Source organism: Lepidochelys kempii, chromosome 1 (assembly GCF_965140265.1).
Source record: "Lepidochelys kempii isolate rLepKem1 chromosome 1, rLepKem1.hap2, whole genome shotgun sequence".
Taxonomy (NCBI): Eukaryota; Metazoa; Chordata; order Testudines; family Cheloniidae; genus Lepidochelys; species Lepidochelys kempii.
This window is the reverse complement of record NC_133256.1, coordinates 93,886,460-93,914,053: the sequence shown is the minus strand read 5'-3', so window position 1 is coordinate 93,914,053 and position 27,594 is coordinate 93,886,460. Positions and strand designations below refer to the sequence as shown.

The window sequence follows — 27,594 nt, the reverse complement described above, 5'->3', positions numbered from 1 at the left end:
TTTCTAGGAATTTTTTTTCTCAAATGCCCTGATCCTGCAGTTACGGAAGTGTTTAACATTATGAACACAAGTACATAAGAACATAAAAATGGCCATACTGGTCCATCTAGTCCAGTATCCTGTCTTCCAACAGTGGCCAATGCCAGGAGCTTCAGAGGGAATGAACAGAACAGGTAATCATCAAGTGAGTAATACCACTCAGTTCAATGGGACTGCTTATGTGTGTAACATTAAGCATGTACATATGTGACTGCAACATCATGGCCTAAAAAGTCTTTGGCCCTGATCCAGAGAAGACTTATGCACATGCTTATCAATATGTAGTGAGTAGTCTCACTGATTTCATTCTGTACTACTTGGTAATTAGTTTTCTTTAAAAAAGCAATTATATAGTTATCCAACAAGCATTCAGAACTATTCCATTTTTCTGGGTACTGTATATAATATGCATTTCAAAATCACCTTCTCGCTATTTATCAATGTAAAAACAATATGGAATAGTGGACAGAATGACACTCAGGGTACACCTACACTATGATAAAAAAGTCATGGCAGAGTCCGAGCTGCAGCCTCAGCAGCTACATTTCAATTTTATAGCTCCCTAGCCACAGGTCTTTTATTGCAGAACCTCAGGTTATGTCTACACTGCAATGTAAGCCCACGGTTAGTAGAACTCAAGTTAGCACAATCCAGATTTGCAAAAAGAAAAGGAGTACTTGTGGCACCTTAGAGACTAACCAATTTATTTGAGCATGAGCTTTGTTAACCTTGGGGTTGAGCATCTACATTAATTTGTAACCCCAGGTTAGGAATAGCTGAACCCTAGATCCGAACCTGGGTCTCCAGTGTCTACATTGTATTATGCAGGCTCAAGTCCAACTCCGTGTATCCCAGACTTCCTACCACCCTCCTAAAATGTGGCTGCTCTGGCCCTTTGTTTGTGATACAGTGTGGGAAAACTTGACTGTCCACCAAGCTTAACTGGCCAGAAGACAAAGAAAGTCAGCCCATGGGTTTGAGAGATACTTTTAGTGGACTCCCAGAGCACAAGTCGAGTGGGGCTCCCTCTATACTGCAAAGCAATAGGCTTGCCCTGGGTCCTGGCTTAACTCAGGCTTGGACTCTCCACCACTGCGGGGTCCTGTGACCCTGCGTCCAAGCCCTGGGTTATCATGATTTGTGTGTAGATAGAAGAGAAGTTAGGCTTCAGCCTGAGTTCAAAGTCTGGGTTTGCATTGCCGTGCAGACATGACCTAAGGGCTCAATTAATGGTTGACCTGTGGCCACTTCACAAAGGATCCACCGGCATTAAGTGGTTGTAGAGCTGCCATAATAGTTTCTCCATTGGGTATTCCTAGCTGTTGCAGAGTCAGAATAGCAGGCACTGCCGGCCCGCAAAAAAGCCCCCAGAGCAGGTAATCAGCTGGGGCACTACCAAAGTAGGAAGGTGTAACCAGAGAATTATTTTATGTCCTGGCTATTGGCATGGCTCATAGGGATCAGACACAAGTTAGGGCAGAACCAGGGCTAAACCAGGCAATGGCAGCCCTAGCACAGGGGCAGTGCAAAGATCACATAAAATCCCATCCCCACTTCAGTCTTTGAACTGAGCACAGTTCAAGGATACATTAATCTCTAAGGGCCCAATATTGATTTCACAAAATTACAACAGTGTAACTGCACTGATTTCAGTCATTACTTCTGAAGTGTACTGTTCAGAGATCTGAAGCAGGTCCTTAGCCTTTTTCAGTCTCTCATTGTGTCCAGTTATACAGCCACTCTGCTCACAGAGTTCCCATTCACTTCAATGGAGATGGCAGTAGAACTTATAACTAAATAACAAGCTGCTTGACACTAGTTTGACCACCAGGCTTTCCCAATGGTCTTCTGGCAACCAGTCATTGCATTCTAACAATAAGTAAGGAGGGGGAAACACTAAGAAAAAATGTCTTGGGTGCTTCTGACACAAATTAATATCTCAATTACATGAATGATTATGCAGTAGTTTTAATTATTGTTTTAGGGCATACAAGAAACAGGACTTGTTTGTTTTGTTTTGGGTGGTGAAGGGGCTTTTTTTTTCTTTAATCCAGTGCTCCCCATCTTGCCATTGTAAAGACACTTTGTCAAAGTTAACTTTAGGAGACTCCTGACCTTCAAAATAAAGGGCTTGATTCTGCTCTCACTAATTTCACTGTAGCGCCTCTTGGTTGACTGAATCTTATCCTGCCCTTTGTTTCCACAGGAGAACAGATTTACTGACTTTTGAAGTAATCTTTAAAACTCTAAATCTGTCAAGATTTTTTCCAAGGAACACTGTAATTACTCAGTTATTCAAGATTTACTCCAAAACAGACATCCTGATCTCTTTGGTAAACAATCTATAGTTCAAATATTACTATAAAATACTTCATTTTTTAAGTAAACAAGAGAACTGAACAAAGAGGTTTAAATAAGACGAAGGATCTCATTTAAATAGAAAAAGCATATTTCAGACACTGCCTTGGCTTTTAAATTGTGGAGCATTTTATTCTAAACAGTGTGAGCTAAGGACATGTTCCAACTTTAACTTTGAACTTTCAGTTTTCATTGCCTTAAGTCAGATGCTTAAAGTTATTGAAATCATGGTTTGAATTTAACAAGTATTGTTGACAGATTTTTTTACTATGACATTTCACTTTCATATAAATATCTTAAAGGGTCAGATTCTGATATTCTTACACACACACAGAATAACACCATCTTCCACAACAAGCCTGAAGAAGTGTACTTGGTACATACAACAATTATATTGTATTCGTATCACCATCATTTAAATAGACAGATTCATTATCCTTTCAGTATTTTTATACAAAGGTTATTTTGTGACACTCTGTGTCCTCATCGCATCTATGAGAGATGGAATTCATTCACTAGCAGTTTTACAAGAGGACAGGTTTTACTCTGGTATCCTTGAGTAGATCCTGCAACTACTGTCACCTGTGCCAGGGATATCAATGTCTGCAAGAAAATCTGTATCAATATTATGTGTATTGCAATACTGTTTTCTGTGATAACACATGGGTGAGGATTCTTCCACCAAGACACTCCCAGGCAAAGCTCTTCTACTGGGGATTTGCCAGCAAGACCAGTATTTGGTCCTAAGTGCTGGAAAATACCTCTGTGTGCAATAGTCCGAAGTAGTTTGCAGCACTGGAATTCAATGAGCAACATCCCCAAAAAGCCACGATATTTAGGGTTGTAGGTTTAGTCACTACATTTGATAGGTACTACACAAGTCACACTGAACACTTTAGCACTAACATAGGAGCCTACAAGACAATTGCAAATAAATATGTTCATTATAATCACATTATCATTAACTTTAACACATATTTCATTTGTATCAAAATACTGTACAGAAACAGTCTTACAGTGCAAACATATGTAACACTAGAAATATTATGAAAAAAACATATTTCCCCCCAAAACTATTAAAAGTAATAAGAGAAGTACTAGTGTGAACAGAACTTATCTAAAAAGTATTGGCTTTTTGTGGGGAGGCAGGTTTACTACAACAAGCAAATCCCAATAACAATGGTGTATTAATATTAATTTATGTATATAAGGTGTGCTGGTATTCAACAAATTTTGTTTTACAAGTGATTTTAACTTGGGTTCCTCCATGTCTGGTACCTATCTGATTTACGCAAGCTTAGCATATTTTTTCAACACCTTGTATTAATACATGTGTTCAAATAGTCTCATGTAGAAAAGGTAGCTTCTTAAAAAACAAAAGTAAAAGTGTAACTATATTAAACTCCAAAACCACAAATCAAACTGTGCATCATTTACTTTTCAATCATACTATCAAATGATCAACATCAAATTCCTTTGAAAATAAAGCAGTTACTCAAATGTATGAAGTCTGATGCACCTTGACACACCAATGCTGCAATAGATTGTTTCACTAACCAGCAATTATAGTTCATGTAAGTCAAAAAAGGACCAGGAAGGAAAATAAATCAAACAAGCAAACCCAGCACCATCAAATCCTTATGTTGGCTGTTCTAATTAAATGCTTATAATAATTGGATCAAGTGACAAATAGACAGAATTCCATTTAACAACAGGATAGCCTTCCCAAGCAATTATTACAAAAGCACTCAGCAGCGTGTGCAAAACAGCATACTGCTAAACACATTACCTAAACACAATATAAACACAGTCTCCCCAACAATCAAGTATACCACAGTCTACAAGTAAGCTGCTTAAAAGTATCATCTCACCCAGATTCAAAGTAGTTAAACATTAAGGAAAACCAACTGCATTTTAAAGTTAGGATGCTTAGGAAAAATAACATATACAGCTGCATCAATTTCCTATTCCACAAGGATAAAAGAGGAGATGATAGAAATCTTTGCTTTAACTATGATTAATGTGAATATTTAACTAGCAACTAATCATTAGGTCTCAATACTTATTAATAGAAACCTGTAAGCTCAATTGACATTTAAGGAAGATATTTTAAACAGTGCATGGCCATTCTTAATGGAATAAAAAAATAAAAAATCAAGAGTGGAGAAGAAACTAACACTTCTGGGTGAGCTGAAAACAAGAACTATCTACTCAAAGCCATTAAAAGTTTGAAATTCACTAGGATTTTTAAAACAGGACAGGGCATAAACTGACCTGTCACTGTCAGTCTGAGAGAAGAAAATTACCATAAGTGAAGGGAAAGCATGACTGAGAAACTGGGAGGGCATGTGGCTCACAGGAGAGCTCTCATATAATTGATTAGCAATTCGAGAAGAATTCCAAAAAGGGCACAGAAAATAGAGGAAGTGAGCAAGAGCTTGAGCTGAAGGAAGAGAGGTCTCTAAGTTGCCACAAGCACAGGCCCCTCACTCTCCTGTCCTTGTCCAATATTTGTCAATGGGCCAGATCCTCAGCTGGTGTGCCACTTAATTAGGGCTCCAGGGAACTCAGTGCAGCTATGCTCATTTACACCCGGGGATCTATCTGGAGGACCATTATGTATTCATATTGTGGAACAACATTCCTGTTCTATAGATTGGCATGTTTGAAGTCTTTAGATGTTTGCACCACACTGTGATGATAAAGAGCCAGATAATAAACAGTAAGCAGCACTGGCATTATTTAATCCAAAGAGAGAAAAAATCGCTGCTTCCAACTTTAAAAAAAAAAAAAAAAAGCAAGAAAACAAACCAACGGAGTGCCCAATTCGCGGCGCAAACAGGAGAATCAAGCAACAAAGTGTTAGGAGTTTGCAGAGCGGATTTCTCTCCGGAGGGCTTGAGCAGCCCAAGCCCGTGCATTTCCGAGTCATCCCCCTGCATCTCCTTTACTCTACTATCTGATTGCCAAAGGATTCTCTTTCCTGGACACATTTTTATTCAGTCAGTCCCAGAGATACAATGAGCATATGGTTGGAGCTAAAAGCTGGCCAATAAATTGAAAAAAAAAATCCCTGCTAGAAAGAAGGGTTGAAATGAACCTGTTGTAACAATGTTTCAGAGCAGCAGGAAAAATCTCCCCAGCAGCTGCTGCTGCCCAGGTTCCCCCCACCCTTCGCCCCCCGTTTCCTTGGGTGGGAGTGGAGGAATCTGGTGGTTGGTGATGAGTTCAGTGCTCGTGGGAGTCTGTGCTGAGACTTGACTAACCGGAGTCATGTTTATCAGGAGAAGACTCGCTTTCGCTGTGTTTGTAAATTCTGCCTCACGTAAAAACCCAAATGTATGTGCAGATCCCCTCGGGAACCAGACAGTGATCTCAACTGCAGGCGGAGGAGCCCGCCGGTGGCAGTGGGGAGAACCCCATCCCCTCGCTGCCCCAACTGGCAAAGGGGCACTGCTTGTCTCCCCGCAGGAACGGGCAGTGGAGGCAGGACCCACCACCAAGACGGCTCTCTGGCTTTAATGACCCAGCAGCAACTCGAAGTAAAGTTTCCAAAGGCCACCAGTGTAATCACTGCTGGGGCGCTGAGCGCTCACTCACGCCCAGCCCCTGCCACTCCTCTGGCGCGCGCCTTCATGCTGTGTCCCTTCCCTGTCAGACTGTCCGGGGGGGCGGCGGGGGGGGACACCGAATTCTCTGTGTTCACACAATGAGGCAATTCATGGCCCCGGCTCCCGATCCCAGCCGCCCAGCGTGCAGGGCTGTGAGAAAAGCTGCCCTCTGCTCCCGGGTAAGGAGCCGGGGGGGGTGGGGAGGGGGAAGGGGAGAGACCAGGCAAAAGCGAACAACATTTCAACTAATCCAGAAGGGAAAGAAGAAGGAGAAGCTGGTGGGATGCTGTAACCACATGTAGACACATTTCCTCGCCACATCCTCCCCCTCCTTCCCATCCCGCCCACCCCTGGTCCTTACCTGCTATTTCCTGAAAGGGTATATTGACCAGGCTGAAGCCTTTGGCACTGTACGCCTGCCGCACCTCACTGCAGCTCCGAGCCTTCACATCAGCCCCGGCCGAAAGTGACAGCAGCAGCCCGGTGAAAGCCACCAGCGGAGCCGCGATCCACGAAGACATGGTGCAAAATGCAAATCCAGCTCAATAAATCCTGGGGAACGATCCCACCTTCACCCGCTGCGAACAGAGCCGAGGTGCCTCCAGGGTGAGGGGCAGACGGGGTCCCCCAGCTGAGGCGGAACGAGGAGCTCCCCCGGCTTGCTGAGGCAAACTTTTATGAGCCGAAGGGGAGATGTGCACACACACGAGCGGTGCCAGGAACAGCAGCGGCCGCCCCCCCCCCCCCCCCGCCTGCTTCTTCTTTCCCAGTTCGAACAACCCCCCCTCGGCACACACAGGTCTGGCTGGCTGCTGCGGATCGGAGTCCCGAGCCAGGGGCAGCAAAATCCTGGAGCCACTGAGCGGTGCCTGCCCGTGTGAGGCTGGCGAGCCCTCACTCCCTGTCTGCGCGTGTGGGGATGGAGTGGAGCATGCACAAGTGTGTGTGTGTGTGTGTGTGTGTGTGTGCGTGCCTGCGCGCGCCTCTGGTGGTGTTACTCTGTGGGTGGGTGCGTGGGTGGGCCAGAGTGCAAGTACGGGATCCAGGGGAACCTCTGCTTCACACGCGCGGACGGAGCCTGCAGGAGCAGCCTCCTCAAGTAGGAAGGGAGAAATCCTGGAGACAGACACAGTGACTGAGGGAAAGAGACACCCAGAGAGAGAGATAGCGAGAGAAAAACGTGCTACACATTGCATAGCCGAAATACAGAAGCGGAGCGGGAAAGAAAACCTGGAGTGGATCTCCGGGCACAGGAGAGGGGAAGGAAAAGGACACCATACAATAAACGCCTTCCCTTACCACAGCTAACCAACCCCAAGATTGCAAATCACCAACCAGTTAGGTGTTTTAAAAATGACATGAGCACTAATAGATAACATTATTATTGCGCCAAAATACATCCCTGGCTTATGTCTTGACTTCCGTGGATTTATATGGGTTGAATATGGCCCAAAGGTTAAATTCACATTAATCTAACCTTTAAAAGTACCTGGTACTCAACACAGACTTGAGGTAAGTGAGTGCAACTCCTTTCTCTTAAAAAGTATTGGAGCCATTAACACTAGATTTGAATTTGGCCCATGATGTATTTTGTTATATATCAGAGCCAGGCAGTGGAGCCAGGCGGGACCAAGAGAGAGCCTAGAAATCATCTAAGGGCAAGAGAAGAAAAAAAAAAAAAACCTACACCAAGTGCTTAGACTTAGTGAGTAGGGTGGGAAAAGAGAGCCACCAACCCAAGGAACTCAACCCAGGTTTTGGCATGAGAGCACCACAATCCCTCCTTAACACAGGAGCAGCTGCAGGAGACTCAGGAGGAATCCCCTGCCAGGCCAATCCAATCTCTGGGCCAGGGAAGGAAGGAAAAGCACCCTTATTAAATGTATTATAGTATTTTACAGCAGTAATCCAAAACACTACATCTTTCAAGAATGCTACTGCAGTATTAGTATGATTATTATGGAACAGCAACTCCCAAACTTAATTAGTTCATGTACCTCCACCATAAAAAAAATTGTCAAGTTAAATGGTAGAACAACAAGCTTATGTACCACCAGTGGCGGTAAACATCCCACAGTTTGGAAACCCCTGCTATAAAATACTGTTGTATTTTGTCAAGAGCACTTCCATCACCACACACCCAGAGAACAAACCTCCAAGCTAGGGAGAGGGGAAGACAGAGCCACCTGCCTTTAGCCCACCCTGAGACCCTGGAGAGGTGGGAAGAGTACTCTGCCTTGACAACACACCATTTCACACAGAAATAGGAAACCCCCGCTCAGCTGAGCTAAACAGTGTTAAAGATACACTATCTTGTCTACAGTAGGCTAACAAGTGTAAACTAACACCTTCCAAATCCTAGTCTAGACAAGTCCTATATGTACTATGAAAAGGGTCTGACAGGTCTCAGAAGCCACAGTTTAGTCAAAGGACAAAGGCAAAAGTCATGAAGGAGTCACAAATATTACAATACCCTTTCCTCCACCCAACCAGATTCCCTTCCTGATTGCTCAATCTCTCCTCTACAGGATGGTCAAACTGTCCACAACATGCCAAACAGGACATGGTCCCCCTTAATCTAATAGCCTTGAATCCTTCTTCAACCCACAGAAAAATGATTTGAACCAAATGTAAAAATACAAAGGAGAAAATCACAGTAAAATTGTTTAAAATGCAGAGGTCATGGAAGAGCACTAAAAACAGTTTCTGTGACAGCTTGACTCAGGTATACTCCTAACAGGTATACTCCTAAGCATAGGTAATGTTGTAACATGGATCACTGCTAATAATAATGAGTATTCAAAGCAGCTACAAGTCCAAGTTCACTATGTTCTTGTTTTCTTTCAAATATTGTTAACAGCAAACAAAATCTGTTCATTTGACAAACTGCTTTCAATATTTTGTTTTTAATTCAACTTTTTTTTCTGCTGTTGTATGACAGGTGATTTTTTTAAGTTTGTTTCTAATTTTTTTGTATATCAAAATGGGTTAAAATCAGTTCATATCACATTTTAATAAAAATGTAAATGCAAAACAGAGAAGCAGTCAGTTTTCATTTCCCATGCCACATAAACCCTGCTCCCATGTGGACAAGCTAATTTTATGATGTGCAATAAGTGAAGCCTGGGGCCACTAAACAATAAGGAGAAAACAAACTATTGAAGTGCTGCTTCATTTGCTGAGTATCATTCATCTTGAGCTCTGAACATCTCAGGGGCCTAGCTGAAAAAATAATGTGATAATGAATTTAAAACTGTATCATAATCCATGTGCACAAGAGGGCAGAGTTAAGGTTGTGCAGAGAATCTTCACCTTATCATTTCCCGACTTCTGGGTGTTTCACTTTACAATCCTAAGGATAACTAGGAAAAAAAAATGTTAATGTCGTGCATGTTCTGATTTGAGATCTATAGACACTCAGGATATTGTCACTGTACCCAGAGTGGGTTAAGGCATCCTTCATCTGGGCAGTCAACCTTTTCTGAGATTCCTTTTCTTTACACGACAAAGGCTAGAGGTTGATGTCAAGACTCACTCTTCTGGAAGTCATGTGGTGTTTAAATGAACTGCTTTGGGGCAAGCGGCTCCCCCAGTGAGAAGCCCAGCTGTAGAGAAGGGAACAGTGTATTTAAGCACTGAAATTCCAGGAGTGTCCAAGAGAGCTGCTTCTTGGGTCAAGGGTCAATGATGTCTTAGTTGAGGTTTTTGTAGTAGTGGATTGCCTGTATGTTGTTTGTGGCCTCCCCTGTTCAAGGAAACTGTACACTCTATGTCCAAACAAATTATACTCAGAATAAATCCCAAATCTTGGTCACCAATTTCTGCTCCAATGGGAAGCTGACCTGTAAGGCCCAGAAATCAGCTATGGCTCAACAAAGGGGCAACATTATTTTACATGGAATTTTATAATTAATTTGATGAGTCCACTGACTAACCTCTGCTGAATTCCCAAAAAAAGCAATTATATACTAGATAGTAAGAACAGGGTCCGCCACTCTAGGTTTTGATATTGTGCCCATCATTCTGCTACCTCAGCACACCAGAAATTTATCAAAGTGAATGAATTATCTCTCTCCTTCCCACCTCACCTCATCTTGTAGGGACAGAGGGGTTTTTTTGGAGCGGGGGGGGGGGAGGCTGTGTGTTTTCTTTTTACTGTATGATTATTGAAAGAATGCTACCGCAAAGACATTAGTTTTTCATTTCTGCAAGGTTCATTGTCATCCTGTTCTCTCCCAGAAGCAAGTTCAATGCCTATAGGACAGCTGCAGAGAAAACTTTATTTCATGTTCACATGTATTTCTCTTCTAGTTGACACTTCCATTTTTCCAGTGGGATGTAACTGCTGTGGGGCCTGACCATGCAGGAAGAAGTTCCCGCATGTAACATAATAGAAATTTGCACACATTGCAGAATCAGGCTCAAGAAAACAGACCTAGAAGACAGCAAAATTTACAGTATAACAAACCACACCAAGGCTTCATTTCCTCTGTAGAAATTTTCAGAGGTAGAGGGTGAAAATCACTCCTATAATTGAAGATTTCATATACTCTTACAGGACAAAGATTTATGTAGATGTTTTTATAGGATACTAGGGTGAATGGGAAAGGGGTTTATAACTGGGAACTGGCAATATAATGTTAAATATAAGCTGTAGTAGTTGCTTTTGAATTAATCAAAACCTTCAGTTCATTTTATGAAACTGAGAAAAAAATTCTGGAGACTTACTGTGACACTCTCTGAAGTGGCTCACAACTATGAGTGCCAATCTCAGATCAGACTGTCAGAAAAGAAGGCAGACATCCCAAACTGGTGGTATATTCTATAATTAGATTTCACCAAGCCAGTAACAAGTTTGAACTCCTGGATCATTATATTAGTCTTCCCATGGAGTCACAGACAGTCCCTTAGACTCTCCGGCCCCCCTTGCCATTCAGACAACTGGACTTAGTGATAAACCAAAAATCATACCATTTTAGCAAAAAGAAAAGGAGTACTTGTGGCACCTTAGAGACTAACCAATTTATTTGAGCATGAGCTTTCATGAGCTACAGCTCACTTCAGCTGTAGCTCACGAAAGCTCATGCTCAAATAAATTGGTTAGTCTCTAAGGTGCCACAAGTACTCCTTTTCTTTTTGCGAATACAGACTAACACGGCTGTTACTCTGAAACATACCATTTTAGGTTACTCCCAACCCCAATAGGTCAGTTATTTACCCCAGGTCAATTAGTACTCTGGATCTTACCAAAGACAACTCTGGCAGCCAATTCTTTAGTAAACTAACTAAAGGTTTATTAGCTAAAAAAAAGAAATGAGCGTTATTAAAAGGTTAAAGCCGGTAAAATACATTAACAGGTGAGTCTAAGTTTGTAAGTCCAAAATGATAGTAGGAATGTAGTAATATGCTAGTTTTCCATAAGTCTCTCAGGGTTACCCAAAATAACTTTGGGGATCTCTGTCTTGCATCTGGAATGTTCCCTATGAGTGTCCAAATTGCACAGAGATACAGGATTGTTCCCTGGATCCATTCTTATAGCTCCTTTCCGCAGAAAGCCATCTGGCAAGTGTTTGCATTCAGAACATGGACTTTTCCTTTGTTGACTAAAGGCAGACAGGGTGTGTGAATTTCCATTGTTGAACACAATGACCCATGCTTTGAAGTTAGCAACCTTCTTCATTTACATTTTCAAGGCTCCAATCATGTTTGATGGGTAAACATGATTACAGGGATATACGCAATACAAATTGTAACACAACAATCTTTCATTAGTTTTCATGAAGTTTACACATAAAGTAAATTCTCATTGTAATACTAATACACACCTTTGATCTAGGGTTAGTTAAGAACTGAGATATAAATAATGTAGGTTTCAGAGTAACAGCCGTGTTAGTCTGTATTCACAAAAAGAAAAGGAGTACTTGTGGCACCTTAGAGACTAACCAATTTATTAGAGCATAAGCTTTCGTGGGCTACAGCTCACTTCATCGGATGCATGCAGTGGAAAATACAGTGTGGAGATTTTATATACGCAGAGAACATGAAACAATGGGTGTTACCATACACACTGTAACGAGAGTGATCAGGTAAGGTGAGCTATTACCAGCAGGAGAGAAAAAAAACCTTTTGTAGTGATAATCAAGGTGGGCCATTTCCAGCAGTTGACAAGAATGTGTGAGGAACAGTTGGGGTGGGGGAAATAAACATGGGGAAATAGTTTTACTTTGTGTAATGACCCATCCACTCCCAGTCTTTATTCAAGCCTAAGTTAATTGTATCCAGTTTGCAAATTAATTCCATTTCAGCAGTCTCTTGTTGGAGTCTGTTTTTGAAGTTTTTTTGTTGAAGAATTGCCACTTTTAGATCTGTAATCGAGTGACCAGAGAGATTGAAGTGTTCTCCGACTGGTTTTTGAATGTTATAATTCTTGACATCTGATTGGTGTCCGTTTATTCTTTTACGTAGAGATTGTCCGGTTTGGCCAATGTACATGGCAGAGGGGCACATGTTGGCATATATCACATTGGTAGATGTGCAGGTGAACGAGCCTCTGATAGGTTTCAGAGTAACAGCCGTGTTAGTCTGTATTCACAAAAAGAAAAGGAGTACTTGTGGCACCTTAGAGACTAACCAATTTATTAGAGCATAAGCTTTCGTGAGCTACAGCTCACTTCATCAGATGCATATCGTGGAAACTGCAGCAGACTTTATATACACACAGAGAATATGAACCAATACCTCCTCCCACCCCACTGTCCTGCTGGTAATAGCTTATCTAAAGTGATCATCAGGTGGGCCATTTCCAGCACAAATCCAGGTTTTCTCACCCTCCACCCCCCCACACAAATTCACTCTCCTGCTGGTGATAGCCCATCCAAAGTGACAACTCTTTACACAATGTGCATGACAATCAAGTTGGGCTATTTCCTGCACAAATCCAGGTTTTCTCACATCCCCCCCACCCCCATACACACACAAACTCACTCTCCTGCTGGTAATAGCTCATCCAAACTGACCACTCTTCAAGTTTAAATCCAAGTTAAACCAGAACATCTGGGGAGGGGGGGTAGGAAAAAACAGGAGGAAACAGGCTACCTTGCATAATGACTTAGCCACTCCAAGTCTCTATTTAAGCCTAAATTAATAGTATCCAATTTGCAAATGAATTCCAATTCAGCAGTTTCTCGCTGGAGTCTGGATTTGAAGTTTTTTTGTTTTAAGATAGCGACCTTCATGTCTGTGATTGCGTGACCAGAGATATTGAAGTGTTCTCCGACTGGTTTATGAATGTTATAATTCTTGACATCTGATTTGTGTCCATTTATTCTTTTACGTAGAGACTGTCCAGTTTGACCAATGTACATGGCAGAGGGGCATTGCTGGCACATGATGGCATATATCACATTGGTGGATGTGCAGGTGAACGAGCCTCTGATAGTGTGGCTGATGTTATTAGGCCCTGTGATGGTGTCCCCTGAATAGATATGTGGGCACAATTGGCAACGGGCTTTGTTGCAAGGATAAGTTCCTGGGTTAGTGGTTCTGTTGTGTGGTATGTGGTTGTTGGTGAGTATTTGCTTCAGGTTGCGGGGCTGTCTGTAGGCAAGGACTGGCCTGTCTCCCAAGATTTGTGAGAGTGTTGGGTCATCCTTTAGGATAGGTTGTAGATCCTTAATAATGCGTTGGAGGGGTTTTAGTTGGGGGCTGAAGGTGACGGCTAGTGGCGTTCTGTTATTTTCTTTGTTAGGCCTGTCCTGTAGTAGGTAACTTCTGGGAACTCTTCTGGCTCTATCAATCTGTTTCTTTACTTCTGCAGGTGGGTATTGTAGTTGTAAGAAAGCTTGACAGAGATCTTGTAGGTGTTTGTCTCTGTCTGAGGGGTTGGAGCAAATGCGGTTGTATCGCAGAGCTTGGCTGTAGACGATGGATCGTGTGGTGTGGTCAGGGTGAAAGCTGGAGGCATGCAGGTAGGAATAGCGGTCGGTAGGTTTCCGGTATAGGGTGGTGTTTATGTGACCATTGTTTATTAGCACTGTAGTGTCCAGGAAGTGGATCTCTTGTGTGGACTGGACCAGGCTGAGGTTGGTGGTGGGATGGAAATTGTTGAAATCATGGTGGAATTCCTCAAGGGCTTCTTTTCCATGGGTCCAGATGATGAAGATGTCATCAATATAGCGCAAGTAGAGTAGGGGCTTTAGGGGACGAGAGCTGAGGAAGCGTTGTTCTAAATCAGCCATAAAAATGTTGGCATACTGTGGGGCCATGCGGGTACCCATAGCAGTGCCGCTGATCTGAAGGTATACATTGTCCCCAAATGTGAAGTAGTTATGGGTAAGGACAAAGTCACAAAGTTCAGCCACCAGGTTAGCCGTGACATTATCGGGGATAGTGTTCTTGACGGCTTGTAGTCCATCTTTGTGTGGAATGTTGGTGTAGAGGGCTTCTACATCCACAGTGGCCAGGATGGTGTTATCAGGAAGATCACCGATGGATTGAAGTTTCCTCAGGAAGTCAGTGGTGTCTCGAAGGTAGCTGGGAGTGCTGGTAGCGTAGGGCCTGAGGAGGGAGTCTACATAGCCAGACAATCCTGCTGTCAGGGTGCCAATGCCTGAGATGATGGGGCGCCCAGGATTTCCAGGTTTATGGATCTTGGGTAGTAGATAGAATATCCCAGGTCGGGGTTCCAGGGGTGTGTCTGTGCGGATTTGATCTTGTGCTTTTTCAGGAAGTTTCTTGAGCAAATGCTGTAGTTGCTTTTGGTAACTCTCAGTGGGATCAGAGGGTAATGGCTTGTAGAAACTCGTGTTGGAGAGCTGCCGAGCAGCCTCTTGTTCATATTCCGACCTATTCATGATGTCAACTGCTGGAAATGGCCCACCTTGATTATCACTACAAAAGGTTTTTTTTCTCTCCTGCTGGTAATAGCTCACCTTACCTGATCACTCTCGTTACAGTGTGTATGGTAACACCTATTGTTTCATGTTCTCTGCGTATATAAAATCTCCACACTGTATTTTCCACTGCATGCATCCGATGAAGTGAGCTGTAGCCCACGAAAGCTTATGCTCTAATAAATTGGTTAGTCTCTAAGGTGCCACAAGTACTCCTTTTCTTTTTATAAATAATGTAATGCTCTAGCAATCAACAGGTTATTGATAAGTGAAAACAATACCATTTAACACCCAAATGAATTAGTCTATGCATACTAGTACACTCAACATTTCTTTGATATTCACAGACAAGTGAATCTTTATTAAATCTTTATTCTTTGTGACAATTATAAAGGGTGAAGTAGTACACAACTATCCAAAATGTCGACACTAGTTGCATAGGAAAATACTTTCTAAAATAAGTAATAAAAGCTATGAATGCAAGGCCTACAGTTTTAAAATTATAATAGCGTAGCAATGTGTTTAAAAGTATATGTGTTTTCTTTGAGAAGGATCATCAAAGGGCTTAATGTATTTTGCAAATTACTGCTATAATGATTCCATTTACAGAGAATGTAATTTGCTAGTCTATTTTCATAATGAATGGGAGCCTAATGAATCACACAGGCTTCAGCAGAAATATGGGATACCTTAGAAATGAGCTGGAATATTATGATAATGCTTTGGATTATATTGGGAAGTGGATTTTCTTGGCATGCTCACCTTGTCAAATTTTTTGATCAAACATTTATGTTTTCATTATCTTTATAGGTGCCATCAACCCCCTTAGAATACAGGACAAGTCTTTGAGCCAAGGAGAGCCTGTCAGCCACCTATCCCATATACATCTGCCTGAAGGTTATAGGAGCACTGGAGCTTGTTAAGAAAGGAAGGCTAGAGTAAGCAAGGAACCTCTGGTAGGGAGTCAAGGGAGATGCTTCTGTGGAACATGTAGCCATCATTCTGTTTTCTTTGCATTGCACCTTGAACTGTAAGACAACTGTTTGTCTGGTGGGGATTGGGCTTGATGTGGACTGGATTTAAGATGGAAGATTTAAAAGGGAGAGGGAGAGGGGGAGAGAGAGAGAGGTCATTCTGCTTTTTATTTTCTCCCAGTGGAGACTTTATATATATTCTTTGTTGTTTTCTTTAATTTAAAATAAAGATGAACAAGACAGAACACATGCTTATCTCTTTGAGTATGAAATAACATATTAGTTCTTTTAGTGGTCTGACTCCAATGAACCTGAACCTCCAGTGTGGTTCTCTGCCAACCTCACACAAACTGAACAGCAGGGATCAGTTCACAACCTTTTTAGAGATCTATGTACCAAGTTTTTCTTGTACCTCCCACTGAGAAAGAGGTACATACCATTTCCATACCAGCCCAGACCATTGGTCAATGAAATCCAGTATCCTGCTTCTAGAGGTATCCTCTATTTCATGCTTCAAAGGAAGGCAAAATCCCTTCATGCTGTCTTTGGCTTATTATGCAACACTGTTCCAGGGGAGGAAAATTTCTTCTTGACCTCAGTAGGTAATCAGTTTATGCCTGGAATCAGGAAGATTCATATCCCTTGAAACATTTTAATAGAGAATAGCATAACTGAAAAGTTTATTACTATTCTTATAACATCCTGAATCCTTTATTGAAGTTTACTAAATTGTTGTCCCTATGGTCCTATTACATTCCACAGGTTTTCCTGCACAAAAAGTCTGCTCTCTAAAGGAGGGCACTGCATGCAGTCTCTCTTCTCCCTGATCACCTCCCTTCAATTGTTCAACTGGATTACTACCTGATATGGCCTTAAGCCCTCTGAATGTCCAGACATTTTAGAGAATTCATGGGATTTGGGCACTGGGTCCCTCATTTCTTCCCTAAAGGTTCAGGGTTCAGAAGAAACTCTGTAAGATTGTACTTGAAGTGTTTACCCCCAACTTCTGGGGCCCCCTTCCTGTGGGTTTTGCCATGGAAAGGTGTGTTCCCCATCAAAGGATATCTCTTTCTCAAATAATGCTGTCAAATTAGAGACATTTGCTTTACCCTTACTAAAGCTGTGCTGATCTGTCCCCATTAAACTGTACACACTGGCTACTTTTTTACTTTAGTGTCAACTAGCTTCCTCTGTACTGATCTGAAGTTTAGCAGTCTATAATTCCCAGCATTATCTTTAGCTCTTTTAGTAAAGGTAAGAATTGCATTCATCAAATTCCAATCCTCAGATACAGTTGTTGGTTTTCAAGAATAAATTGTATATTTGGTGAGCTGCTTAGCTACTTCATTCTTTATTTCCAAACTCAGAAGTCCTGGATGAATGGCAGCTGGTCCTAGGGATTTACTCAATTCCCTTTTTTCCTTTCGTATCCCCCCAAACCAAAACCAAAACAAAACAAAAGGTTTGGAGTCTCTCCCTTTGATATGTTTATCTCCAGAGAACAGTAACATTAGGGTAGTTATTTCACTGCCACCTCTTTCTCTGTGATGGTAAGGGGCAAGAATATTAAAAATCACAGGAAAGAAAAATTCCAGAAGGTCACTTTCAGGCCAGCAGAAGGAGAGCAATTGTGTTGCAACGAAGAGTGGGGCCTCACTATACTGAAGATACAAGGGAATTAGTGATGAACAAATCCATGGGACATGCACAAGTCCATAGGTCCAGATCTAATTCATCCGAGGATGCTGAGGGAATTGGCTGATGTGATCACAGAGCCATTGGCCATTATCTTTGAAAACTAGGGCAATTGGGGGAAGTCCTGGATGATTGGAAAAAGGCAAATATAGTGCTCATCTTTAAAGAAGGAAGAAGAAAAACCCGGGGAACTACAGACAAAGTCAGCCTCACCTCAGTCCCTGGAAGAATCATGGAGCAGGTCCTCAAGGAAACCATTCTGAAGCACTTGGAGGAGAGGAAGGAGGAGGCTTGGAGGAGAATTGCCAGCAGATTGAGGGAAGTGATTATTCCCCTCTATTTGGCACTGGTGAGGCCACATCTGGAGTATGGCATCCAGTTTTGGGCCCCCCACTACAGAAAGGATGTGGACAATTTGGAGAGGGCAATGAAAATGATCAGGGGGCTGGGGCACACGACTCACGAGGTGAGGCTGAGGGAACTGGGCTTGTTTAGTCTGCAGAAGAGAAGAGTAAGGGGGGATTTGATAGCAGCCTTCAACTACCTAAAGAGGGGTTCCAAAGAGGATGGAGCTCGGCTGTTCTCAGTGGTGGCAGATGACAGAACAAAGAGCAATGGTCTCAAGTTGCAATGGGGGAGGTCTAGGTTGGATATTAGGAGACACTATTTCACTAGGAGGGTGGTGAAGCACTGGAATGGGTTACCTAGGGAGGTGGTGGAATCTCTTTTTAAGGCCCGGCTTGACAAAGCCTTAGCTGGGATGATTTAGTTGGTGTTGGTCCTCCGCTAAGCAGGGGGTTGGATTAAATGACCTCCTGAGGTCTCTTCCAACCCTAATCTTCTATGGTTCTATGATTCTATGTCAAAAGTGGAGAGTAGCAGGAAATGGAGCCTGAGCACCCACCCGCACCCTCACCATACACACAGAGATCTCTGTAGTGGTGCCATAATCCATATTTTCTTGGCTTGGGAAGGACAGTGTTGCTGTATCTTTTTCACCTCTGGACAGGACTGCAAGTATCTTTCATTTCAGTCCCATCCATCAGTGCAACTGCTTTCCTACTCTTCTCTGAAAGATTGCAGTTCTATACCACAAGATAGGGTCGGGGAGCGGGAAAGAGAATGAACTAGCCAATGGTGGCTCCAAGTTTTTCAACTCACTTGTTCCCCTCTTCATCAGTGCTATCTCCACTCACAAGAGATAGCCAGAAGTGGCCTGCTAGCTCAACAACACCTCTTCCCTTTGCCTGGAAGCAGCTATTAGGTCCCCCAATCCACAATATATCCCTTAAAATACCCTCCCATTTCATTCCTCTGATCCTAACAGTAACAAAAAAGCAGCAACCATTCCAAGCAGATGGATCATTATTCCCATTTTACATAGCAGATAACTGAGGTACAGAGTGCTGAAGTTACTTTCTCATGTTCACACAAGCAATCAGTAACAAATCTGGGAGTCCTGCCACCCAATTTCTTTTGCTCCAACCACATAACCATAAGCATTAAAAACACTATTTGTGAAGTAGGTGGAAAGGCAGGAACAAAGTGATGGAAGGAAGGTGAGAACCCCACAGAGAAGGTGTGTGTCTGTGCATCTGCATAGGATCTGCTTCTACATCTAGGTGTTGCCTAGAGAAACCATGTAAGATTATGACCTTACCACCAGGTTGTATCCCAATATGGCAGCTGGTCAGCTGCCTCTGGCAACCCTTGCAAAGGCTATTTGCACAACCTGTGGTTACTCAGGAAGACACTCCCATTTAGGCACCTAAGGGATATGGCAAACCAATCAGCAAATCTAGAATCTATTGAAAATCTGACCTACAGAATGCATCTTCTCCCCATTCCTCCAAATAAAGGCCAGGGTTTTAAGTAGCCAAAATATCATAATTCCTCTGAGGTGAGTTATGAAACATAGGATAGTATCTAAATTTGTTATAAAATGGAAACTCCCCTTCGGGCATTTAAGAAAACAACAAACAAAGGTTTCAGAGTAGCAGCCGTGTTAGTCTGTATCGGCAAAAAGAACAAGAGTACTTGTGGCACCTTAGAGACTAACAAATTTATTTGAGCATAAGCTTTCGTGAGCTACAGCATCCGATGAAGTGAGCTGTAGCTCACGAAAGCTTATGCTCAAATAAATTTGTTAGTCTCTAAGGTGCCACAAGTACTCCTTTTTTTTTAACAAACAAAGGGACACTTTCTGTTATGTGTTACTGCAGTGTACTCCCACTCGCTCAGAGGAGCAACTCAGGATTTACAGTGGTCTAGGTGAAAGCAGAATTTGGCCCACTGTTTCCTTTTCAGTTAGAACTTGCCCAAGGGCAGTCACATCACCGTTCACAGAGTAAAATAGAACCACCAGCAGTTAAGGGGTTTATATAAATTATCCATGTTCCTGATACCTCTGTTTTGTGTGCCTGTCCATCATGGAAACAAACATTTTTAAAATGTTTTCTTTCCTATACAATGTATAGTACACATTTTATATTAATTATGTGTATGGTGGGATTCTCAAAAGTGCTCAGGATTGGCCTCCCTCTGCTCCCATTGAATTCAGTGGAAGTTTTACACCACTTCCTCCATCTGCAGATTGCACATATAGGAAGGAGAGGGGGCACTTGGATGCGCCATGCCTACAAGCTACTGCTGTACCCAGACTGTGCTATTAACCCTTTGATGACTTTTGTAGCTGAAGGAGGAAAAGGGGAGAGAAAAAAGCAAAATGAAGATGAAAAGATGCTTCTTGTTATGGAATAATGATGATTATTATTTTATTCCATTCACTTGTCCTACACATTTGCTTCTCCAACCAGTCAAGAGATTCCTTTAGAATGATTCTCTGAAGCAATCCAAATTTCCAAAGGTAGCCTTTGTTTCTGTGGGGGATGGGGAATGGGGTAATTAGAAAGGCCTGCTCCTGACCACCCATTGCTGCAGTCCAAAAAGCTCCAACTGCTTCTTCTTCTTCCTTCACCCCTGCCACCCTGAGGTGAATTGGGGTGAGAATGGTTTCAGTGAGTACTGTTTACTCATCACTATGCACCCTGTTCAAGAACTTTATCTGTATGCAAGTACTTTATATATTTCCTGCAGAAAACTTTGGGACACAGCTTTGCTGCTTTATATCTGCAAACGACATATAAGTGTGAACACCATTTAAATATCAAGCTAACCCTATTCTGGTAAAAATGTAAGGATTAGGTGGGATGGTGCAAAGCATTAGGAATAAATTAATCGAGGTTTTATGTAAGTGGCATGAAAGGAAATTGCAAATAACAAGCCTACTTAAGAGTAAAATTGCATACCCCCCCCCCATAGTCCTTGGGTAATATATACTCCTTTCATTTTTGTCAGTTAGGAATCTGTAATCCGTTTACATAGGCATTTGGAAACATGCTTGCAAAGTTTCTAAAAACATATTTACATACACACACTGGTCTTCTGAAGTCACAAAATATATTCTGTGTTATATTGTGCACAATACAAGTGGTAGTGAGTACAGATAAGTCTGAAAAAGTACATCTTTTCCCCTAAACAGGGGATACAGATTTTTTTCATTTAAAGAAGTTTGTTTTTAAAGGTGATGGTTAATATTAAAATATTGTACTAATAGTGTAAATAGGCACATAAATGATTTTATGGAAGTTTTGTTTGGCCTCCAGGGTTTTATGCTGTAACGGCTAGTTGAAATTTATCACCAATAAATTGTTCTTGGAAGAGAATGACAACTTATCATGAATTTATGGAATAGTTGGCTTATTTATCTTACCTTTATCCTACTTGTTCAACATTTTAAGATTATCAGAAAAATATTGGATCAATTCCCTGACATCCAGAGCAATGGCATCATTCTTTGATTTGAAGGGAATGATATGCTTTTCCCTTTAAGAACAATGTTTCAGGCTTCCCAATCTATTTTATACAATGCATTGTATAAATAGTACATCCACCCACTCTCTCTCTCTCTCTCTCTCTCACACACACACACACAGCATTATAAACAAAGTTCTGGCATTTGCTACCCAGAGGAACCTACCAATAAATGTATGGCCAAAAACATGGATTGTGCAACAGAAATAGATTACCATTATCCTGCCATTGCCCCAGACTCATGGAAAAGGCTGTTGTTGTATGTGGCCTCTGCAACAGGAAACATAGGAAAGGGCCTAGAGATGTGTTCTGCATGGCTGTGTACATATACCATGGCCACCAACCACCACCTCATACATATCCTTAGCACAGATGAACCCTAATAATAGTAGGAGTAGTCTGGATAGGGACTAGTCCTGACCAAAATGTTAGTGCACAATAAGTTTGCAAGCCAATACACTTTTCCTGGAACTAGAACAATTCAGATCAATGAAAGATGCTGATACTTATGCTTAAACTTACACTGGTATAGCTACATCCCTCAGGGGTGTGAAAAATCTACACCACTGACTGAGGCAGTTATACCGACCTAACCCCCTGTGCAGACAGCACTAGGTCAATGGGAGAGCTTCTCCTGTCAACATAGTTACCATCTCTCATGGAGGCGGATTAACTACGCCTATGGGAGAAGCTCTTCCATTGGCATAGTTGCATCTTCATTGAAGTACTACAGCAGCACAGCTCCAATGGTACAGCATTTTACATGTAGACCGGCCCTTAAAAGACCTCAGAATGGAAAGATGATGACTTTGACCTAAAGATTATTGGGGAAACACCAGGGCCAACCCACTGACCTCACACAGTGCACTTTCTCCAGGATCTTATCTCTTTAGTCATTAAACTGGGCTCTTCCAAGGACAAATCCAGAATTTTTAAAAATTGTATCCACTGAAATAAACCAGACCCTCTTAATCAAGTGTGCCTGTGAAACGTAACTACTGAAGTCACAAAATAGTGTCTGCCTATCCAGTCCCCCTCCAGTAACTTCTTCAGCCCAAGGACTTCACTCATTCTCATAGCATCTCCAGCAATTTCTGTAGGACATTAAAACTTTAATGTCTACTTATACTGAATAAAAATGGCATGTAAGGCCCCATGGGAAGAAATCTAAGGGGGAAAAAAATCAGGAGAGCTGTCCATTTCTTAAAGAGATTATATTAAAGGCATAACAGCAAATTATCCTGATGTAAAGAAAAGATAGGAAGATTATTATTAGGCCAATATGGCTCCACTAGAAGCTCTTTAATGACCTGAAGATTAAAAAGGAATCTTACCAAAAGTGGAAACATGGGCAAATTGCTAAGGATGAGCAAAAAAGAGTAGCAGACGCATGTAGGGACAAAATAAGAAAGGCTAAGGCACAGAATGAGTTACACCTAGCAAGGGACATAAAAGGAAATATGAAGAGGTTCTTTAAACAATTAGGAGAAAGTAAGGTGGAGGAAAATGTAGGTCCACTATTTAGGGGGAAGGAGAGCTAATAAGGGATGACATCAAGAAGGCTGAGGTGTTCAATACCTATTTTGCTTTAGTCTTCATTAAAAAGGTTCAGGGTAACCAGATACCTAACATATTTAACATTAAAAAAAAAGGGGGATGGAATACAATACAGAATAGGGAAAGAACATATTAAAGAATACTTCGATAAATTAGAAATATTCATGTTGGCAGGGCCTGATTAACTCCATCCTAGGGTACTTATGCTATTAGCTGAAGCAATCTTGGAACCTTTTGCAATTATCTTTCAGAACTCATGAAGGATGAGTGAGGTCACAGACGACTGGAGAAGGTCAAATATAGTATCTATCTTGAAAAAGAGGAACAAAGAGGACCCAGGGAATTATAGACCAGTCAGCCTAATATTGATACCTGGAAAAATATTGGAAAAGATTATTAAACCACCTAGAGGAAAATAGGGTGATAAGCAATAGCCAACATGGATTTGACAAGAACAAAGCATGTCAAACCAACCTAATTTCCTTCTTTGACAGGATTACTAGCCTAATGGATGGGGGGACGCTATAGATGTGATATATCTTGATTTTAATGAGGCTTCTGACACAGTCCCACATAACATTCTCGTACACATTCACTAGGGAAAATTAGTCTAAATGAAATTACTATAAAGGGGTTGCATAACTGGTTGAAAGACCATACTCAAAACTAGTTATCAATGGTTTGCTGTCAAATTGGGAGGACATATCCAGTGAGATCCTGCAAAGGTTAGTCCTGCGTCCAGTACTATTCAGTGTTTTAGTTAAATGACCTGGATAATGGAGTGGAGAGCATGCATATAAAATTTGTCAAGGACATCAAGCTGGGAGGGGTTGCAAGCACTTTGGAGGATGGGACTAGAATTCAAAATGATCTTGACTAATTAAAGAATTAGTTTGAAATCAATCCATGATGAAATTCAATAAATACAAGTGCAAAGTTCTACATTTAGGAAGGGAAAAAAAATCAAATGCACAGCTACAAAATGATTGGCCAGAGGCACTACTACTGAAAAGGCTCTGGGAGTTATAGTAGAACAACAAATTGAGTCTGGAGTCCACAAGTTCTCCCAAGGCTTAAGCATCCAGCAGTGTATGTTAGTGACTTCAATAGTTATCATACCAAGTGGGATTATGTGACTGAGGACCAAATAGTGAACAACTGTTGGAGTAGGAAACAAATAATGATCTCAGACTGGTCCATGACCCTAAGCAGCATTCAGCACATTAAAATAGGGATGACTGCCCAAACCTATGCTGGGTCACATCATTTCCCAATCACCGGCAGCCAGTGGTGTGTACTCTACTTAATGATTTTCCACATAGCCAACAGTGTCTGTCATTGATTCAGATGGGAATGCGTCTTCCAGTTATAAGGAGCATACCAAAGCAGATTGGGACTGCTTTACAGAATACTTAGAACAGAGCATTGTAACCATTGCATTAAACATCATCTCTGTGGTAGATGCAAACCATCATTTCTGTCGTGCCTTTTTAAAAGCTGCAGGTGCAACAATTCCACACGGCTTCCGACCAGTGTACCTTCCATGTTTGAACGAGGGTTGTGCAAACTTGCTGAGGCAGTATGAGTAGTCAGGTGATCCAAAGATTGCAGACCACCTTGTAGAATCATTGGATGCTGCTCACTGGGCTCAATGGGAGGAAGCAACAGTGGCATTAACTTTATGTGGTCAAGCTGGAAAATCTGGAGCTTAATTTATTGACTCAATGTCCATGTGCAAAAAGCAGGCCAGCATTTACTCCAAATCAGATGGCACTATCTGTTGAAGGTCGCCAAAACTCCTGTTGACAGAGTTGTCAAATGATAGGTACATGACAAGTGGCAGCGTTTTGTAAGGAGTAATTCAGCCAATAGTAAAATGGAGCTATTGTCTAGTCTGGAATAGGATAAAGTGCTGAATGATTTAAAAACAGATACAAATCCCAGATATGATAGAATTGCACCTGAATTCATGAAACATCTTGGTACTTACACTCAGGAATGACTCGTTCGATGTTTCAACAGAGTTCTGTGGGAATCCAGACTCCCTCGCATCTGGCGCCAGGCAAAGGCCATGTGCATATTGGCGAGAGAACCAGTGCTTGGAGGCACCAGAAGTATGGCTTCGCGCAAGGATCAGTATTATCTCCAATGTTATTCATCTTATATTCAAATGACCTACCATATACCAGATCTCGCAAATTTGTTTATGCAGACAACATATGCCTCAGTCACACTCCTTTGACATATCTGAGAGTGTTCTGAAGGCAGATATGGCGCCTATGGCTGATTATTGTCATTGGTGGCACTTGATACCAGGTGGAAGTAAGACTGTGTTGAGTATCTTCCATTTACATCATGCACAAGTGGCAGAGAGCTGAATACAGTTCTCAATTTTCAGCAAATAAAGCATGATTCACAGCCAGTCTATCTAGGCGTCATGTTGGATAGAACTCTCACATATCATAACCATCTTACAAAGACAGTGATTAAGGTCAAAACTTTCAACAACCTGCTTGGAAACCAGGCTACAATGACATGGGGCACCAATGCCCAAACGTTACACGCTTCTGCCTACGCTCCAGCATGGACTTGCTTGTCTCACACTAAGATGATAGATGCACAACTAAATTCCATCCTGAGTATTATTTCAGGCACACTTAAATCTACTCATTTACCATAGTTACCAGTTCTCTGCAATATTGCTCTTCCCAGTGTTTGCAGAGAGGAAAGTGTAACACAGCTCATGACAAAAATGTGTGATATGCCACACCTACCATTAATTAAAGCCTTGTTTGATCCACCACAAAGTCGTTTTCCCTCACTGTACCAGTTGTAGATAAGTTTACCGGGTAAAGGATTTATGGTAGAGGACAAATGGAGAGCTTTATGGTCCGCAGAGAAAGTGACAAGTAATTATCTTGCCTCAGACCCCATTCAGTGTCAACCTGGGTTTGATTTTCCACAAAGGCAATGGAGCCTTCTGAACTGGTTTCGTACCAGACACGGAATTTGTGCTGCCGCAGAATTTCAGTGGCGTTTTAGAGACAGTCCACTATGTCGATGTGGGCAGCCACAAACCATGACACATATTGTTGAGGATTGCAAAATGACTCCACTTTCTGGAGGTCTTTATGCCTTGAACATCACTGATAAGAACTCTGTGGCTTAGCTTGACTGAATTGCATACGCCAAATAAAAGTGAATCAACAATGTGATGCAGTTGTGAAAAAGGCTAATATAGTTCTCCGGTGTATTAATAGTAATGTTGTATGTAAGACACAGAAGGGGAATTACCCTTCTCTACTTGGCTCTGGTAAGGCCTCAGCTGGAGTATTGTATCTGGTTCTAAGTGCTTCACTTTAACAAAGACCTGGAGAATGCCCAGAGGAGAGCAAGAAAAATGATAAAAGATTTAGAAAACCTGAAGAACGATTAAAAACAGTTAAAAAACTGGCCAGAAAGGATGTTTTAGTTTAGATATTAGAGAAAAAAAACTTTTAAACTATAGGAGTGGTTAAGCTCTGGAATAGGCTTTCAAAGGAGGTTGTGAAGCCCTGTGATGGGGTATGACTCACCACTGTGGCACCCCCTGCTGGTTATCCCAGGGATCAGCTCTGCTAGACAGTGCACCCTCTTCTCGTGGCCTCTCGCTGCCATCACTTCTGCTCGAGGACCCACATCTCTTCCAAGGACTGTGGTGTCTTCTTCAATGACACAGCTCTCTGGGTGTGCCACACTCTGTGCTTCCCCCTTCTGGAGGAACCTGCAGTCAGCTGTCCAGCCACTTCCCTCAGTGGCAACTGCAGCCCAATGTCTGGCCATTTCCTCAGTGGTATGGGGCATGGCGGGACGGGACCCTGGACTGCCCACTACTTTGGGTCCCGGCCTAGGGACCCTGTAGATGGCCACCACTTGCTGCATCCTCTCCAACTCCTCAGTAGATCTCCCTGGACCACTTTCCCGTGGTCCCAGCCCCCTCTTTGCTCTTGCCTCAGGGCCTCAGCCTGCGGATCCTGGCAGCCCACCTGGACCTGCCTTTAGCTCCCTGGGTCTCTGCCTGCAGCACTGCTCTGTCCACTGTGCTTGCTGCCTTCAGCCTGCAAGGCAGCCAGTCCTCCCTCCTCAAGCTCTAGGGAGTGACTGAAGTTGCTCTGCTCTGCACTACTTCTTATATGGGCCAGCCCAGCCCTGATTGGCTGCCTCCCACACATTCTCCCTATGGCCCTTAAAGCCCAGTGTGGGGCAGGCACCCCATCACAAGCCCCCATCATTAGAAGTTTTTAAGGACATCTTAGACAAACTCCTATCAGGGATGGTCAAGATGAACTTGGTCCCGCCTCAGTGCAGGGATTGGACTAGATGATTTCTCAAAATCCTTTCCAGCCCTACATTTCTATTATTCTATTTTTGCAGATCTGGTGGCCCCTCTGTGGGCCACTCTCCAGTCAGCCTATGGGTACCATCTTGATGACTCCCATATGAGAATCAGAGAATGTGACTGCTCCCTTCAATTCTCCCATTGCAGTCCCCTCACAGGTCTAAAGATATGGGTGGCACATAGGGGAATTTCACCCATATCAACTTTAAGGATATCTA

General features: G+C 42.3%; 1 protein-coding gene across 2 annotated transcripts in view; it reads right to left on the bottom strand.

The window, feature by feature from the left end:
• Nucleotides 1-6,680, bottom strand: part of GPC6 (glypican 6) — a 1,118,215-nt gene extending 1,111,535 nt beyond the window's left edge. For both annotated transcript variants that reach the window (XM_073347752.1, XM_073347761.1), the window contains exon 1: nt 6,370-6,680. In XM_073347752.1, the coding sequence (XP_073203853.1) occupies nt 6,370-6,529 (160 nt within the window). In that variant the 5' untranslated portion in view covers nt 6,530-6,680. The remainder of the gene's footprint in view (nt 1-6,369) is intronic.
• Between the last annotated feature and the right edge of the window lie 20,914 nt (nt 6,681-27,594).